The 18,183-nt window shown below is 37.6% G+C and overlaps 1 protein-coding gene across 1 annotated transcript; it reads right to left on the minus strand.

Moving 5' to 3' along the window:
• Nucleotides 1–935: 935 nt before the first annotated feature.
• Nucleotides 936–17,211, minus strand: BTF3L4 (basic transcription factor 3 like 4). Its single transcript, XM_084637916.1, has 6 exons — nt 17,099–17,211; nt 15,006–15,069; nt 13,941–14,054; nt 11,018–11,219; nt 8,433–8,492; nt 936–7,413 (listed from the first exon to the last, which is right to left on the minus strand). Exons 2-6 carry the CDS (start codon nt 15,057–15,059, stop codon nt 7,367–7,369), a joined length of 477 nt encoding a protein of 158 aa, XP_084494042.1. The 5' UTR covers nt 15,060–15,069; nt 17,099–17,211; the 3' UTR covers nt 936–7,366.
• Between the last annotated feature and the right edge of the window lie 972 nt (nt 17,212–18,183).

The following is an 18,183-nucleotide window of genomic DNA, read 5'->3' on the forward strand; positions in this document are numbered from 1 at the left end:
CTCCTCCAATTAGAAGATTGGTTTTACAGTAATTCACCTCTGGTGTAATAGACTTCCTGCATTGGTGATATACCAGGAATGAATTTAGTCCATTGTTACAAACAGCAAATGGATTTGGCTCACGTCCATTTTCTAATTTTAAGACATCATCTTGGTGTCACACTTTAATCTCCTTTTTTGTATAGTATCCCTTTAATATCAGATACGTTATTGAGCCCAGGAATATGCTTGAAGGGGGACTTAAAATGTTCTATGGAACTTTGATTGCTTCCAATGCATGCTTTTAAAGTAGTTAATGTTACTGCTGCACCTTACAAAAGAAGAAGATGAAAACCGTGTGAAATGGTCCTTCAATTGCAGAGTCATATTTTTCAGTGACATATACAGTTCGTGTTGCATTTGATGTAGCTCATGCAATAAAGTTTGTCAACATGAGTTTGGGATGACCACATTACTCTCAAGATGCATGGCAGAGACTTACAAAACATGTCAAAAGCAAGGAATTAAAAAAAAATAATTTTTTTTAATAAAATGCCAGTAAATGTCATTCTAAGCTCTATGTTCTGATTTACAAACCAAACCTTCAGGAAAACTAGTGAATATTACTAATAGATAGGTCCAATTAAGAAGGAACCCTCAGGAGACAAAACTAAGAAATATCCTTTAGATTGAAAAATTGAAAATCAATTGTGACAAAATCAAAATACAACTCCAATTTTTCATTGCATTTAAAATATTTTATATTTTTAGTAACAGCAGTATATGCATTTTGTATTTATTTGAAATCAGGTGTATTATGCATTTAGTTTGCCCAACATATATGTCGCCTTAGGCTGGGGGGCAGGGACCCTTTAGCAGTGGGAGGGCTTCCGCCCGCCCACTTCCTGGATCCCAATAGGATATATGTCGTCAGTTGTCATCAGTGATCATGTAGACTTTGTCCAAAAGATAATCTTTATTTAGCTGACAATATTTATCAAACAAAATTCCACTTTTCTTTTTTTCAAAAGCACAGACTACATTGCGAGGTTTCAAAATTCCCTTACTTGCTCAAGATATTTGATAAAATACCAGTAGCAATACCTACCACTTATGTGTCTGATGATTTCAAAGTAATTTTTGAAAATGTACATTATCCCCATTTTACAGCTCTAGAAACTAACAAAGAGAGGTTAAGTAAATTGGTCAAAGATGCACAAAAAGCAAGTGGCAAAGTTAGAAACAAAACCCAGATCTCCCAAGTCTCATGCTCTAATCATAAGCAAACACTGCCTATTCTATTACCACACATGATTGGAGTTTTTCTTGTTTCTTTATTGGTCAGGATTTTGAAACTTCACTAATGCAGTTTTATTTACCATAATAGTGTATTACAGCTGGTAAGATATGCAATAAGCCAGTTAAAAAGTTCACTCCTAAAGCACACATTATTGCAATTGCTAGAAGGGTTACTCACCAATCTGGAACCAGAAGTCTCTCAGTTATCTATGGTATTAAATAGCATGAAATGGCCAGGTGCAGTAACCTTTTTGTACGAAACAATGAAAAGCATGTAATTGTTTGGACATTTAGGATTAAAAACCAAGATCAAGACTGGTATTATATGCCATGGAAAAAATTTCAGGATACTGGTAATTAAATAAGCCTGTGATAGAAGCTCTCACTCATTCTGTACAAAAATGAGCTGAATATGGAGTAGATTAGCTATGAAAATCCATGAAATCCCATAGCACGTATTGCAGACTGTGTACACTCTTTTCCATTGCATACAAATTCAGGGGTAGCAAACTAGTAATATATCTCAGTCTTCAGTAGTAAATCAGATGAAATTCCAATGTTTTATTTGTCCAGGCCTCAGGATGTTCCCAGAGCACTCAATAGCCAACAGAGTATAAACCTAAGATAGGTATTTTTGGGATTTTAGATTGTTAGTAAAAAAAACATTTAAAAATATATTTATCGTTTATATTTATGCACATGAAATCCTAAAATACAAGAATCCGGTTTAGAACTTCTCCCTTGAACCTGTCAATCCCCATTCATTAATTTTTCAGTGATTACTGTATATTTAAGATTACCTCATATCAATTGAATGTACAGCTAAGGGAGTGTTGGTACTTACATCTTTTTCACTTCCTCATTCAATACATGATAAAAGCCTCACTATTGCCATCACAAAACAAAAATGCCAAATTCACCTTTTCTCATTGCTGACTGTAATTTGGCCTCTGTGTATTGTTTTACATGCCATCACATATGTAGTGATTTTTTTTTTTTTGGCATGGCCTGGTAATTCCTATTTTAGGTCACTGATGTGCCATCTTGCCTTAAGGAAGTCAACCTCTCAAACCATTTCCTGCCCTCATCTGGAAATGGAGAAAAATATTAATCTACTTTGTCCAAGCTGGCTAGACCACAGGGGTTGCATACCTCTATACAAGCGCTAAGTATTTATCTTTCAGTCATCAAGATGCTTCACTTGGTTTAATTTTGATCATCCTCCTATCTAATTTTATAGAAGGCACAACTATCTCCAGCCTACATTTCTGTTCTGCCTTCTTGGTGTTGTTTCCAACCCTTCTTGGTATTGTTTCAGTCTTTAGTCATCTATGAGCAAGTACTAAGTATTATATGGTCTCTTTAAAACAGAGAACATGCCTGCACCTCCTAATGATGTAAAAGTTCCTTGAAATGAGTCACCAAGCTTTGCTTCACCTCTTCACCTAATATTCTTGCTTTAATAATTTCTTGATCTTTTATTTTTTTCACATTCAAACTGACATGATTTTGGTCTTCTCCATGTTCATCCTGATTTTAATATTCAGCTCTTCTGTGATTATTTCAAAGATGATTGTCATCTCCAAATTCTTGATTTTATATTAATGCCTTTTACTTCTCATTCAAACATCCTGAAGGTAATCTCGAGACAGGAGACAAGACTCTGGAAAGAACACTTTGCCTACCTATACAGAACAATTAAGCCCCTGTATATACAGATTCAGCCTTAAACCAAAATTTCTTTGGTTTTTGCGGCTTTAAAAATTAAAATCTTCATGTCAGCTGAATTTCAATTTTTATGGTTTAACAGTCAAATAAAATTAAGATGATTAGATTAAGTCTAATTTCAAAGAAGAGGAATATTTTGGACAGCATAACAACATGAACCATATAATTCTTTAAAGGTGGTGGGGATCAAAGGTCAACAGCATAAGGGTGTTTTTTTGTTAAAAAAGTTAAAGAACAACCCTTTTGTAACACTTTGGAAAGTAATGAAATCTTTTATATTGCTGATAACTGTGCCCCAATGAAATGGGTTATACTGTGAAATGCTATGCCTCATGTGCATGTGTGTGGGGATTTTTTTTTTAAATGCGTACATGCAACGTGCTGCAGGTCGCATGTGATGCAACCAGGATTCATTACCAAATTTGGTCCACTGGTTGGATCATTAGCTTCCCCGGCTTGGGCCAGGTACTGATGGGGTTCCAATATCTAAAAAGAACCCGTGAAAAGCTAAATGGTATTTTATGCTAATTAAAATGAACAATTATAATTACAAATGGAAAGTATGTGTGGCAAGAGCCAAATTACTAGTTCTAACAAGAGCTCCTTCATCACAAACTACATTTAAAATTGTTTTTTAAAGAAAATTTGAGGCGAACTTTCTTCTATTGTATATTTTGTTACAGAAATATATTAATTGAAGCTTGGTAATTTTATGACTTGATGCTTTATTTCAAGACCCAGTATAGCAAAGGAAGCATGTCTATCTTCCCTGTAGACAAACATTTGCGTTGGGACAGGTCAAAAAGTAAACAACACAACCTCCCAGTTTTCTTAAAGACTAGCTGAGATCAGTGGGATAAAGCGGAACCTAGGCAAAATGGAAATGATGCTGGAGAGAAATGGAGAGTGATGTCAAGGACTTGCCTCCTCTTTAACATCCTCCAAGACTAAGGGCATCTGCCCACAGATTGTTACATCAGTTTGTAGCCTTCAGATCCATTTAGATGCTTTACTACTACTTGACAAACAGCCACAGCAATGAAAAACTGGCCACTTCCATCTTTGGCGGGCCAGAAGATTGCATAATTTATTGGGCACAGAATTAGCTACAGTGGAACACCCACTTACAATCTCCAGCTTGATTATTTCAGTTTATATCTAGGAGTAAAGCCACACCTCTGATACAGCTTCAGCTGGTATAAACCACAACAGCCCATCTACAGACCATCTCAGGTCACCACGAGCACATAACCCAATGCTTCGAACTCTGCCCTAGCATCCCATGAATAGAGTCCAATTCAAGGTCAACTTTCCCTCCCCATCCATACCTTTTACAGCTATGTTCACTGCAACACCACAACTCTCATCCAGAAGCAGAAGATTCATGAGCACAGTTTTCTCAAGAGTTGGATACCACAACCGTGTAACTCGCTCCCAAAGAACTAAGCTAATATTGGCTTATGCAATCTAGATTAGCAGGTGCTGTAGTCTACCTAAGCAAGGAAAGAAAAGGGGTGTCATGTAATTCAACAATGATGTCTTGGTCAAGGGAAGTAATGACTGCGTTCTTAAATAGTCTTGTGTAGTTATCCTTCAGAATGGACCACTGAAATGAGTTGTAAAGAGGAAATCCTCAGGGCTCCAAATGGAGACACTGGATCCCATAGTGTAAAGAAAACCACACACCTGGCACCCTTTATGTAGTATTCATACATCTCAAAATTAGGCACCTGTATACTGCACATTCAATTTTCTATACTCCTGTCTGTGTGCACCAAGGTTGTTCCAGTCATTTCCTAGCTATATTTAAAGGAACATTAGCTATTTTCCACAAGAGCCTTGGTGGGTTATTTTCAATTAAAATCAGTTTAATGGATTTCTATAAGCTTTAGCATTTCAGCAGCAAATCAAAAGTGGTCAACAGCTTTTGGATACAGTAAAAAAAAAAAAAGTGTTTACACAGCCCATATAGTTTGCTGGTTTCCAAACATTGGTAAGCAATGATGGTTACAATGACCAAATAGCAAGAATTAAAAAGATTCTCTTTTGCGCATGAATCAGTAAGTCTCATTACAAACTTACCAAATCATTTTTACCCCAGATTCTTACTGTTTTTACTCTTCCAAATATTTTTTACCACACTTTCTATTCCAGAAATCAATGCTTTATACTACAATATGTGGATTTTCAGTAACTAAATGATTGGTAGTGAAAAAATATGTTGGATATCTGTAAAGTCAGTGCAGTTGCAACTTTTAAATGTTCTTCATTCATGCCACTTAGCTAGTGGAAGTGCTCCGCAAAGCTGAAAGATTGTTTCCTAGTCTCCTTTCTTTGCTCACTGGGCCAGAAGAGGCATTGGAAGGGCAGTCTGCTCAGTTTGTATGCGTGTGAAAGAATAAGAGATTTTCATTAACCAAGAGCAACAATCTGCAGAAGGTTGGAGTAGCCATGAGAATGAAGGGAATCCCATCTAGTACTAACAGGAAAAGGGGAGGAGAAGGTGAGAATCCTCAGGGCTTTCTCAGAGTATTGCAGGATCTATCCCAATCCAATAAGCTATCATGTTAGCTATCAAACGCAACATGACAATGAATGTAATGCTATTTAAAGCAGTAGCTGCATCAACACATTCCTCAGCAAGTGCTACTGGGAGAAGGAAATGACACACAAGAGGGAACATTTCCTCTTTTGTATTGTTGTTTTATTTTGTAGTAAGATCCATGTATTATATAAAATATAACAGGAAAACTGAACAAGTCTATAAAATAAATTGAGTCCAGATGACAAACCACAAGAGCTCTGCTTTTGCAGTTTACGTTGATGTCACTAGAACTCTCATATACTGATAGCGTTGTATTTTACAGTTATCTAGTGTATGAACCTACGTAGAAAGCTGATATGTCTCAGAATTAAGCTATATTTAAGATGACAGATGTAGAGAAAAATGGCTTTCCTAAGCCACAGCTGCCCTTGACACAGGTTAACAGTGATGCCAACTATGTTGTAATGCAAGTTACATCAAGCACCTTCAAAGAGCCTCTGACAAAGGGATTCACATTGAGCATTTTGAAGGAAGGTTCAGAAAATACTGCAGTATACCAGTGATACCTCCAAAGTCCTCTGCATGCCTACAAAAGGTTTGTGGTATTTAATAAGCTACTATAGCCATGACACCAAACCAAGAGGTAGGTTATAGGCAAAGTTAGATAGGCCAAAAAAAATCCCTTCAGAGTCATTGCACAAACTGCCCAGCAGGAGGCTACAGCAATATGATCAACGACCTCTTTCTCTCACATTAAGTATTATCCGCAAGACACTCCTAATTTCTAGTGCCCTGGAGAATGACAGTGCCGTGTCAGCTCCTAATGGCTGCAGTTATGGCACTGGAACAGCTCAAAGTCCTTTAAGCAACAGTATGTTACTGTGCAAAAGTAATGCACAGAACTGTTACCAACTGGATGTCCAAGTTCAAGAACTGACTCAGCCTAGCTCTTCTGGATGGTAGAGAGAACTAATCTCTGAAAATTAGCAAGTAATATTCCTGGGAAGTACACCCACATAATCAAGAGGAGAACATACTGCTCAGTCTATGTGGAATGGGTTGAACAAACATCAGTTCTATAATAAGGGACTCGAAATGAAGGCTGATAGAGTTGGCGAAAGTTAGAGGAGGAGTAGAGGGAGACAGCGAGAGATAAAGGAATTTTAAAAAGGAAAATAAGCAAACTCTTCTAGGTCTGATTTTTAAAAATGTTACCATACCAAACAGGCTGTAAATATCCTGTCTTTGGTATCATTTGGAATCAACATGAGGTTGATAGCAAATAGCATGTGAACATTTTCAACATGGAAGAGATACATATTTGCAAATACAATAGTTAACACAGCAAATTAAACCCAAGTCTTAATGGCAGAATGCCTTGAATTAATGAAATGTGGACAAGTAAGACTTTCACTTTTCACTGCTTTCTGTGCACTATTTGGTGGAAATAAAAAGTAACAACTGTAAAGATTTGCTTTACTTCTACTTCTGAGAGCAAAGGGAAGGTTAAATAGAACTGTTCTCCAATTTGTTCTCCACTATACGTACACCCACACCATACACATACGCACATGCACACACCCTCAAACTGCACTGACATTTCTTATATTTTGACCGAAAAAGTAGATCCTGGGAGTAAGTGCAAAATGCAAAATCAACTGACAGAAAATGCTGAACAAACAGCATAATTAAAATACAAAATATTTATATTACTGAACTATTAACAGGTGATGTTCTCTGTTTCTGTAAAACTTTGGAACCACATAGCTGATTTCTTAAATCTAGTCCATGCCAGCTTCCAGAACTATTGATGATTTAATTCGCTTCATTCTTTGATGCTTCATCAAAGTTTTCTACGAGATCTGAAAGAGATGGAAATATTTAATAGTCATTTCCCCAATAATGCTGTCTTCATATTTTTTAAAGAAACTATGTAACTTTATCTAAGATACCGAATATTTATTAATTATGCTTAATGATTACATAGTGTTTTTCACCTAGAGATTTCAAAGGACTTTGCAAAAGGGGTATCATTTGCAAAGATGAAGAACTTGAGGTACAGGAAAGGCAAGATCTAAATTTCTAAAACATCCACTAACTTTGGATGCTCAACATAAGATGCCTAGATCTCATTTTCAGAGGCGCTCTTGCTGACTTCACTTGGACTGTTGAGGGCTTAGCACCTTTTAAAATTAGGATCTAGGTGTGAAGTTGGGTAGAAACTTTAGAATAGACCTATAGACCATCAAGGTCACACAGCATGTCAACTCCAGAGACAGAATTTTGGTCTCCTGACTACCTCTTTAGATAATAAATTACACTGATGAATAGAGAAGATAATTGTGTTAAAAACACAAATTAATAGTTTCCAACAATTTACCCCCAAAAGAACAAGTCTAAAAACAATGGCATATGGCTATAAGTTCCCAGTTTAAGATTCTATTTTTTTTCCTTTAAGAGAATTTTCAGAACCTGGAAGTAGGTGGAGCTTAGTACCTCCTATTACAGATATGAGCATGCATTTAAACAGTCTGATCTGAGAAGGTAATCCAATGATTACTACTGAAAATTCATATAGTATTTTACATCCTGAAGCCACTGTACAAATATTAAATAGTTAATCCTCCCAACCTCCCTGTAGCATTTATCCTTATTTTACAGATGGTAAGACACAGATAGGTTAAGTGATTTGCCCAAGGCCACACAGTAAGTTAGTGTGAAAGCTGCAATTCAGGAGTTCCTTATCTCAGTTCCATGATCAGTCCATTATACAAAACTGCCTCTCTAAATGCAAGAGAAATACAGTTGCACAAATCTAAACATGTATCAGAATGGTAACTAAATCTCAAATTGAAGAAATAGAATGAGCTAGTGAACCTACCGGGGACATCATCATCTTCTTCATCAATGTCTTCAGATTTTGTTGCTTTGCTATCCAACACTATAAAAAAGTTTTGTACTAAGTATATGCTTTAACACAACAGTTAGTCCCATTTATACAATACTTGTCTCTCACAAAACAAAAGCCATAATTTACAGGTTAAAACAGGAAGTGGATATCTTCTGATTTCTCTTGGAGGTTACTACTGCAAGGAGAGAACATTCTGAAAAATACAGCATTCCCATTCAGGGGTCCATAAGAAACCTATCATTCCCCTGTAAGTTCTATTTAAATAAAACTACAGCTTTAAGACTACTGGAGCTCTCAACATATAGCATACCTGTCAAATGTACTCAAAAGTGTGAAAAACTACAGAATAGAACAATTCCTTCTTACCAGTTTTCCTTCCTGTTACTCAGATGAATTCTGTAACATCTTAAGAAGTGTCCTAAATGTGGACTGGTTGCAAGGATGTTTAATGTATCAGAATGGGCTCATGTCTCCATTTGAAATTTAGACAAATTGGATTTTTTCTCTTTATGGCTACTAGTAACATAGAAAATTATTTGGTGTTTCTGTCTTGACTTGAACTCTTGGCTCTTCTAAAACTTAGGGAAAATAAGGAAATTAAAATATACATTTAAATTGTCTTGGTTCTCTTGGGGATGGGTAAATTTGTTGGACCTTAGAACAAGTAGTAGGTATTACCTAGTGCCATTTTACATCTATATATTTTTATGCTTCCTTTAGAGCATGTTCAAAAATATTTTAAAAAGTATGAATAAAAAAGTTTGAAATTAAGAACTGGATTTCTCTGTTTGAATGAGTGTGGCAGCAAGGACTCTAGTTTCATCAATGCACAACATGAAATGAAAAACTATAAACTCCAATATGGGAGTTTACAACAATAATGACAATAGCATTGTGCACAAAGTTAAACTAACTACTGTGCATGCTCAGCCTCTGTTTTTAAAGCTTAAGCCTCCAATATTTTAATTAGAGATGATGAAAGAATGCTCACTGTTGAAAAAGTGACTCCCCATTTCCACCTTTTTTTCCTAAGAAAGTTGATTGATAGCCTAGCAATTGTTAAGCAAGTTCAAAATTGACAGGATTTGAAGAGCTAAGATGCATTCCCCCAAATAGAATGTTCAATTCAAAACACCAGTTCCTGCCCCCTTGGCCACACATACCCCTTCCGGTATTCCATTGTGATGCTACAATACAACTGCATCAAGTACTGTACATCTTTCAGAAAAAAAAAACCTTTAAACTGTTACCGCATATCACAGTTCTAAAGGTTTTACAAAGTGATGAGACACTGGGACATTAAATATGTGCAATGAAAAAAGGAAAAATGTAATTTAGTTTCATTTTTTGATGATCTGAGAGTAAGTTTGAAGTGTATGGTTGCTCTTTCAAGGAAGATGGGAGGAGAGGTGGTGAGGAGAGAGGGGGAAAAACATTTTATATAAGCCTATGATTACCTCAAAATGAATTGCTAAACAGAAGAAACTGAATCCTACATCCAGGTGAGCCTTGAATTACTGTTAGTTTTATGTATTTAAAGCAGCATTTTAGGTAAACATCTCACTACAGTAAGTGTTCAATATTGAAGTGTAGCATTATCAAAGAAAAAGATGTTTAAAAGTATCAATTAACTAGTTTATTCCAACTGTTATACTATGCATTCTCCTCACCTGATTTTATGGCACCAGCATTTTTATCTGTATAGCTATCACTAACCTTTTATTCTGCCTATAGAAGTTACTTCAACTCTTGCAGAAATTTCTATCAAGTTAAAAGTTTCAGTTTAGAAATAATAATTTATATCAATCTACCTTTTTTATATTTCATTCTATATTCCTAAAAATAGAAGACATGCTTCATCAAGTCATGAAACCATATACTTAATATTGCAAGGTATTTTAAAACACAGTACTACTGACAAACATGTCTAACTTGTAACTGAAAAAATGTGCCTTTTTTTCACATAGCCGGGCCGACGTAACAGAGTCTTGAAACAGACTGAAAATAGGCCTTTCATTACATTACAACAACATTGTTAAGTGGATAGCAATATTAAATGAAGAGCAGAACAGTTTATATCACGGTGATATTTATGAGAATAGAAAGTGGGTTTGGAATTTATAAAAATCCAACATCTATCAGCAAGCCAAACAGAAAATACATGGAAAGCTAATGATCACAATGTTATAGTTCAGGGGGATTTAAGGTGCCTACTCATATCATAAAGTAGTAAAGCATAAAGTCTAATGCAGTGATATTTAGTTTCAGATACACTGTGCTAGTCAAGATGTTAGGAAAAGTAGTATAATTAATATAGAAGAAAACTGTATTGCATGAGAAAGTCTTCTCTCATAAGAACAAGTGAAGTTTACTGTGAAAATAGTTTGGGTGATTTATTTGGATTAGTAAAACACAAAGTATTAGACCAAGTATAAAGTTTTCCAGAGAGCCTACATCACACTAGCCCTTTGGAAAATTTTACCCCAAACCTTTTCCAAAAGGTGATACAACTTTTTAAACATCTTCAATAAGATGATCCAAATAGGGACACCCACCTTGTCTTGGGAACTGTTCAGCTAACTTCCTGAGACTTGTTAAACTGTCAGCACCAAGCTGGCTTAAGATTCCCGGGAGCATTTCTGTGATCGGTTTAGCCTCTGCATGACCAGTAATTGCAAAAGTGTTAGCGGAAAGGGAAGCTTGGACCTTGGGGTTGTTGAAATGAATAACTGTTCCATCATCTTTTATCATATTCACCTATTTAAATACAGAACAATTAGTACATTTCATGCATTTCACTAATATACTCTAATAGTTTTGTCTGTACAAATGCTGCAAAACAACATTGTTTATATTAACATTTTTAAATATTCAAGCCTATATTTAGAGAATTTAGAAAAGTCTCTACAATTCTTAGAGAGTAATAAAAATGAATTAAAAAGTTATAATTAGCCAAACCTGTAATGGAAATGGAATATAGGTTTATAGCAGAAGGACATGTACATTGAATGGAAATGCAAAAGTTGAGAGCTGAAGTTCCTTTATGAAACTAGTATTCAGATAAACACGTGGCAATGGATTACTGTGTTCTATTGTGTTATCATACAGTTAAATTAATTGTTTTGGTTAAAAAGTGACCTGCCAAGGACAACAATTTATATAAATCATCATGCTCCAGAGCATAAGCCAATTATCATCTGGGAAGAGATCAGAGGGAAAAATAAGCATCTCCTACTTCCATGGTAAATACTTGAAAACTTAGGTCCAAATACTGCAATACGATGCACAGAGATGGATCCCTATACCTGTACGAAGTCCTACTGAAGTCAAAAGAATCCATGAGAGTGCAGGGGTCCACCCATGCACATCATAAGCCCCTTACGCCTCAATTCTCCCAGCACCGACCTCTATGCCCACACAATCACACCAATGTCTTGACCATAGGTATGATGAAGATTTTCACTTGCTTCTAAATCATCTGGAATTAGCCACTGCCAGAGGAAGGATGCCTGACTAGATGGACCACTAGTCCATTTCTGCCTCTAAACAGGAACAGTATATCTGGGTTTTGTCATGTTTTGTTTTAAACTAGATGGAGAAGGAAAGAAAATGAAAGGTATTTTTTTCTGAAACTGAGAAAGAATGAGTGTAAAATAAGAGTGTTTTGGAAATGTCTTTATTTTAAATAAGGAAAGAAAAAGTCCTGGTAAACATAGTCAATGGCAGCATATTTATAACATTGTGTTTTTTTGTTTTATTATAGTCATTCAATTTGTTTTTAACTGAGATGTTATGGGGAAAAGGCAGAGACTAAGCTTAAAAACAAATACTGAAGATTTGAGTGCCTAGGGAATGTTCCTACACAATAAAGATTAATTTAAAATAATGTAGAATTAGACTCTAAACCTGTTTTTAGACAACAGTCTCATAAAGCTGCATGATGTCCTTTATGCCTGGAACTTGTTTCAGATCTCAGTGTGCATGGTGATCATTCTTACTTAAACAGTTCATCATTCTCAACCCACCTTACTGATAAGCACTCTCACACCCAGGCTTCAATCCTGCAAGCTGTCCTGCACAGATAGAGCCCTCTAAAGTCAATGTGGGTCTGGCCAAGAGGAACAACTTTCAGGAGTGAGGGCCTAGTCATTAAAATGGAAGCCAGCAGTGTCCAGATAACATCCCTTCAGTTTCCCAGAACAGTTTGTATCTAAAGAGTTTTGGCTGTGCATTAAGATTTTAAGCTCTGGGTAAAGGGGAGCAAGGACTGTGTTTATCTTTGAGTTTTGTACAGCACAGAGCACACTAACTGTGCTCAAACAAATAGTCAAAGAAAATTAGGATAATTCATAGTCACCCTATGAGAGGCACTAGGACCTCTTGAAGGAGCAGGCCTCCACATACACAATACAAAATTTAAAATTAATCGAATGTTTTATGTTTCTTCAGCCAAATACTGCAATAACTTTTAATTTATGGTCACTCCCCTCTACATATTATCTCAGCATTCTCTTCATTTGTACACAGTGGCACATGGGAAGGTCAATTTTCTTAGGAAGGTCAATTTAAAAATACTCCGACTTTCCTGTAAAATTTGTATTTTTAAAAAAGATATTCTAAAAACATCGAAGAGGTTCCATTACTGTCTAGTTGGGCCAGATTCAGCTAACTGGGATCATAACTTATATGTAGAGAGAGAGTATTTAGTGTCTTTGAAAATGTAAAAAAAACAAAACAAAACCCACAACTGCTCCTTGTGATTGTTAATCAATTCTGTTTGTTTCCATGTAACAATATAGTAGCCAAGTCTTGAAATCTAGAAAGAGGTCCACATTATGTTTCTCCTTTACATTTTGTACAGCATCAGGCACGCTGTTTTGCTTACCAAGTAACTTTAATTTAAGAGTCAGAAATGTTTAACTGTAATCAAATTCAGACAAACCAATTTTACTAAGAAAAAAAAATCATTTGAGCAGATTTTGTTTTTAAGCGATTCAAAGGTATATGCAACACAGGCAGCCAGCCAGTTTCCAATACCAACAGCTTAAAGTAATTAGGGTGCAAAATCTGTTACCATTTACACCAATTATGTAAACCTGGAGTAACTTCACCGAAGTCAGGGAGTTACACCATGTGAGATGAGAATCAGACCCAACTTTTCTTAGCATTTCAACGTCTAGCCAGCTGTCAATTTTAAAGTGAACAATTTTCAGAGTAACAGCCGTGTTAGTCTGTATTCGCAAAAAGAAAAGGAGTACTTGTGGCACCTTAGAGACTAACCAATTTATTTGAGCATGAGCTTTCGTGAGCTACAGCTCACTTCATCGGATGCATACCGTGGAAACTGCAGCAGACTTTATATATACACAGAGAATATGAAACAATACCTCCTCCCACCCCACTGTCCTGCTGGTAATAGTAAAAAATGGTAAAAGTGAACAATGTAGACAGGGCAATTAACTTCTTATACCACTATACCTCTTCAATGCCAGCGATATTATTTACTGCCAATTTTTTGAGTGAACTCTGAAGTTTTTTGTCATCAGCTGTCGCTGTCCTGTGCACCACCTTCTTCTTTCTGCGAGCTGTACCCTGAAAAAGTCAGACAATGCAAGAAACATTAGTCAGCAACTCTGAAGATCGGACGCTACAGTCACATGTACCATAATATCAACTAACTAATTTAAACAAAAAGAAGTTGCTGAGTACTGCACTTAGATTGTCAAAGCTGCTCTGATAATTATCAAGCCTGGGTTGACAACCTGGCCCAGTTTTCCAAAGTTCACAGCAAATGATACAGAGCTGAACAATTCTCTCCCAGAAGATACACTATTCCACAAATTTAAAATCATACTACCCCAGTATGCTCCATCTCTCATTCGCTCTAGAATATAGAGAAGTCCCATGACCCAAAGTTCTTTACAGTTTACCCTTTATAAAATTTTAGTATGTTAGGCTTTACTTGGACAAGCTTGTTCCTAGGGTTTTTTTAAAAGCATAAAGTCATTGGATAAATTAATATCAAAGGGTCCAGTATAAGAGATTTACACTGGCTTATTTACAAATCAAAGTGTTTCACAGCAAGTTCTCAATAAGAGGAAACATTTACATTTTCCTTCTTTTTTTTTCTTTCCTTTCTCAAGATGTTCTCTTTCTTATTTTCCAAAAGTTATTTTAAGAAAGGCACAAAGTTTGTTTTACCAGAAAGACAATTCATCAAGTATCTTAAATATAAGCAAATCTTACAAATATGGCAAAAGTGTATTTTTCATATTTAATTAAGTTTATATGCTACAAGCTTCTACAAACACCCTTCTACCCTTAGGCATTAAACTGATGTACACTGAAAAGATTAAGTCACCGAATAAAATATCCATGTATTGGCAACCAACTGTTTTGGGTTTAAAGAAAGATACTTTCCAGACTCCAGTGTGCTATGAACCTGATCATAACAGCAGTATTATTTCAGACCACTAAAATATACAATGAAAATAAAATACGGCAGGTCTCTCTATGAATTTAATGTTGTTTTCCTCTTCTTACCTTTCCGCCTATTCGGACCTGAGCTTGAAGCTTGGCTAACTTTTCTTGATTCATGATGCTGTGTCTGAAGAATAAGTATACCGACCATATTAGCATGATGTTAAATTTTAAGTTTATTGCACAAATCAGCTCAATTTTTATATGACACTACCTTTACTTAAAAATATTTTTAAATGTACATTATAAATTTTCAAGTTCATAGTAATGTCCTTTAAAATAATATCATAAGCAACAAAAACATTCGCTAACAAGAGCTCAAGACAATGTAAGCCGTATCATCTAAATCAGTGCTTCTCAACCAGGGATCGGGGGCCCAGAAGCAGGTTTTGGGGGTCCGCCAAAAAAAAAACAAAAAAAACAAAACAGAGTAGGGCCGGTGTTCAACTCACTGGGACCTGGGGCTGAAGCCAAAGCTTTAACAACTTAGCTTTGCGGGCCCCCTGTGGCATGGGGCCCCAGGCAATTGCCCTGCTTGCTACTGCTAATGCCAGCCCTGGCTTTTAATCTACTGGATATGCAGAAAACGAGTTGTGGAACAGGCAGGCTGTGGAGTTTTTATAGCATGGGGGTGGGGGGGGTGTCTCAGAAAAGGTTGAGAACCCCTGATCTAAATGACATAGAATGCAGAAGAAAATATATGTTAGGAGAAGGGACGGCATTCTGATACAAACTGACAGAAACCAGGAAATTCAGTCACAGTTAACATATTATTCTAATTTTAATATTAATTTACCATCCTATCAGTGTATTTGTCGTGTCCCCCCCACAAAAAAAAACCTCTAATAAACTTACAATACAGCTGAGTGACAGGCAACTCAATTTACTTTCTAAAACAGCATGCATTTCACAAGAGTCATTTCTAAAACTACTGCACTTTAATAAAGTAAAAATGGCAAGGTGACATTGGAAAAGGAAGTCTTTCATAAGACTGCTTTAAAATGTAAGCTTTCTTTGCCATTCCCATGATTAATCTCAATCAGTTCAGTAATATTGCAGTACATTTTGAATGAATAAATTTTATTAGGTATTCAGGCTACACAAATACCATGGTCTCACAACACCCTTCACACAATAAAGAGCTATGATATTCAACTCATCCATTATGAAGTTAAAGTATCCACTGCATAAAATGGGATGATTACTGTTTTTTCTTAAAACCAAAACCACCACAATTAGAAGGAGAAAGCACCCAACACCTTCTGCATACAGTAATTTTGGGAGTCTTTTAGCTGGTCTGCCCCAGGAAGTCATTAATGTTTCACTGTTCAGCAAGGAGAAACCCCTCACAACTTCCATACTTGGCAAAGAAAGAAAGGTGCTAGCCTCAGGTGGTAATGAGGGGGAAGGGATGCCAGAGCCTCCAAATACATTCACAGGAAGGAGTCCCTATAATGGACATGTCCTGAGATAGGGGCTCCCCACAAAATCCAGCTGGAAAAAAGGAGGTGGGAGAAAGATGTTTGTTTTCTACAGGAGAGAATTCCCCATCATTTTCAGCAGGAGAGGGGGTGCAGAAGAGATCCCCACAATATTAATTGCCCCCGACACCTGGAGGGAAGCAGGGTATGCCCCTGAAAAGGAGAAGGGGACAAAATCCAGCCTTGGGGAGTTGGGAACTGATTATAGCTAAGTGGAGCAGCACCCCCTCCCCACACAATATCCAGTCCTGGGGAGGTGGGAAGCGATTATACCCCCAGGAGAGCAGCACCCTCTCCCCACACCATATCCAGTGGGTCCGTGCCTTGGAAAGGAGGCGGCCCTCCCAATATCCAACCCTGAAGCCCACGGGGTCTACGGTCGTGGAGAAGACCCCCTCCCCCACATCCAGCTCTAAGGGCGGGAAAGGTCCCTGCCCTGGGTCGCCCCCCATGACTAGCCCTGAAGGGAGGGGGAAAGACTCCGCAGAACAAGCCGAGCTCCCTTCAGGCAGCGGGGCAGGCCCATGCCCCTCACAGCACGGACCGCTCCTCTGCCCGTGCGAGCCGAGCCGGGCCGGGCCGAGCCACTGATAGAAGGGGGGGGGGCAGAGGGTCCGGTGCGAGGACGGGGGATGGAGAAGCGGTGGAGGAGGGGAGGAAATAGAAAGTTCTCACCTGAGTCCGGCAAACCCTCCGCAGCCAACACGCGGCGAGAACAAGATGGCGGCCACGCCAAGCAAGGAAAGAGACAAGGGGCACAGAGAAAGCAAGGCCGCGGACCACGGGACCCTGGGCCCCGCCCACTCACCTCCGATTGGAAGGAACACCGAGTTATTTGCATAACATGGAAAGTTGTAGGTAGCTTCCTCTTCTTCCCTTTCGCTTTGCACACACACGCTGCAGGGGGAAACTACAAGTCCCAGCATGCAATGCACACACACACACACACAGGGACTGTAGAACCAGGTCGAGGTAGTGCATCCTGGGAGCTGTAGTTTCCGTAGGAGGAGACGGGGGTGGAGGTTGTTGCTAGCCTCTGCCTTAGTCCTATGTATTCTATTACGGACTATCCTCGTGTAGAATGGAGGAGGGTATTGGTTTATTTCTGCACTGCCGTAGGCAAGGAAATTGCTTTCTCTTAGGTGCTGAGTTTGTTTGTTTTGTTGCAAAAAAGAAAAGCCGTGGTGTTTGCAAAATGGGAAAGTGCCCAGGGTTGCAAACCGAGGAAGTGTTTCCCAAGAAGATACCAGTCGCTAATTGAGCGGAGTTAGCAGCATGTTGGGATAGTTCTCAGGATTTCAGGTTTTAGAGGCTGGCTGGTCAGCATTTGTACAGTAAGGCAGACTTTAAGAAGCAGGTTTTTTAAAATGTAAGAGCTCTTGGAATCCCACAGCTTCCAATTTGTAAAACATATAAATCAAGATCTGCGATAATCCAGCTTTTACTTTCTCAGTTTGCAAACAGCTAGGCGTTAAATGTATCCAACCCCGAAGATCGTTCCGCTTTGAGCATAGTGATATATACGCTCCACTTTTTTTTTTAACAGAATAAAATAAAACTGAAATCCACCCCCCGCTTGCAGGTACTGAAGAGCAACCAATCAATTTCGATCAATTCTCTGTCAATTGTCCAAGACATATGTAGACTGGGTTAGTTAAACATTAAATCATGCTGGTAACAATTATAGCTTTAACCAAAATCTGGATTTGAGCAATATTACTACTCCTCATGAGGGGCTGGCGGTAAAACCAGTTTGCATG

The sequence above is a fragment of the Lepidochelys olivacea genome (assembly GCF_965140295.1).
Source record: "Lepidochelys olivacea isolate rLepOli2 genome assembly, chromosome: 8".
Classification (NCBI taxonomy): domain Eukaryota; kingdom Metazoa; phylum Chordata; order Testudines; family Cheloniidae; genus Lepidochelys; species Lepidochelys olivacea.

Bases quoted from the DNA above. Each gene is read 5' to 3' on its own strand.
- BTF3L4 (XM_084637916.1), bottom strand. From the start codon at position 15,059: ATGAATCAAGAAAAGTTAGCCAAGCTTCAAGCTCAGGTCCGAATAGGC. The intron at 14,055-15,005 runs GTAAGAAGAGGA...TGACTTTTTCAG, and splicing joins AGGTCCGAATAGGCGGAAAG to GGTACAGCTCGCAGAAAGAA. The intron at 11,220-13,940 runs GTATAGTGGTAT...GTATTTAAATAG, and splicing joins ATATCGCTGGCATTGAAGAG to GTGAATATGATAAAAGATGA.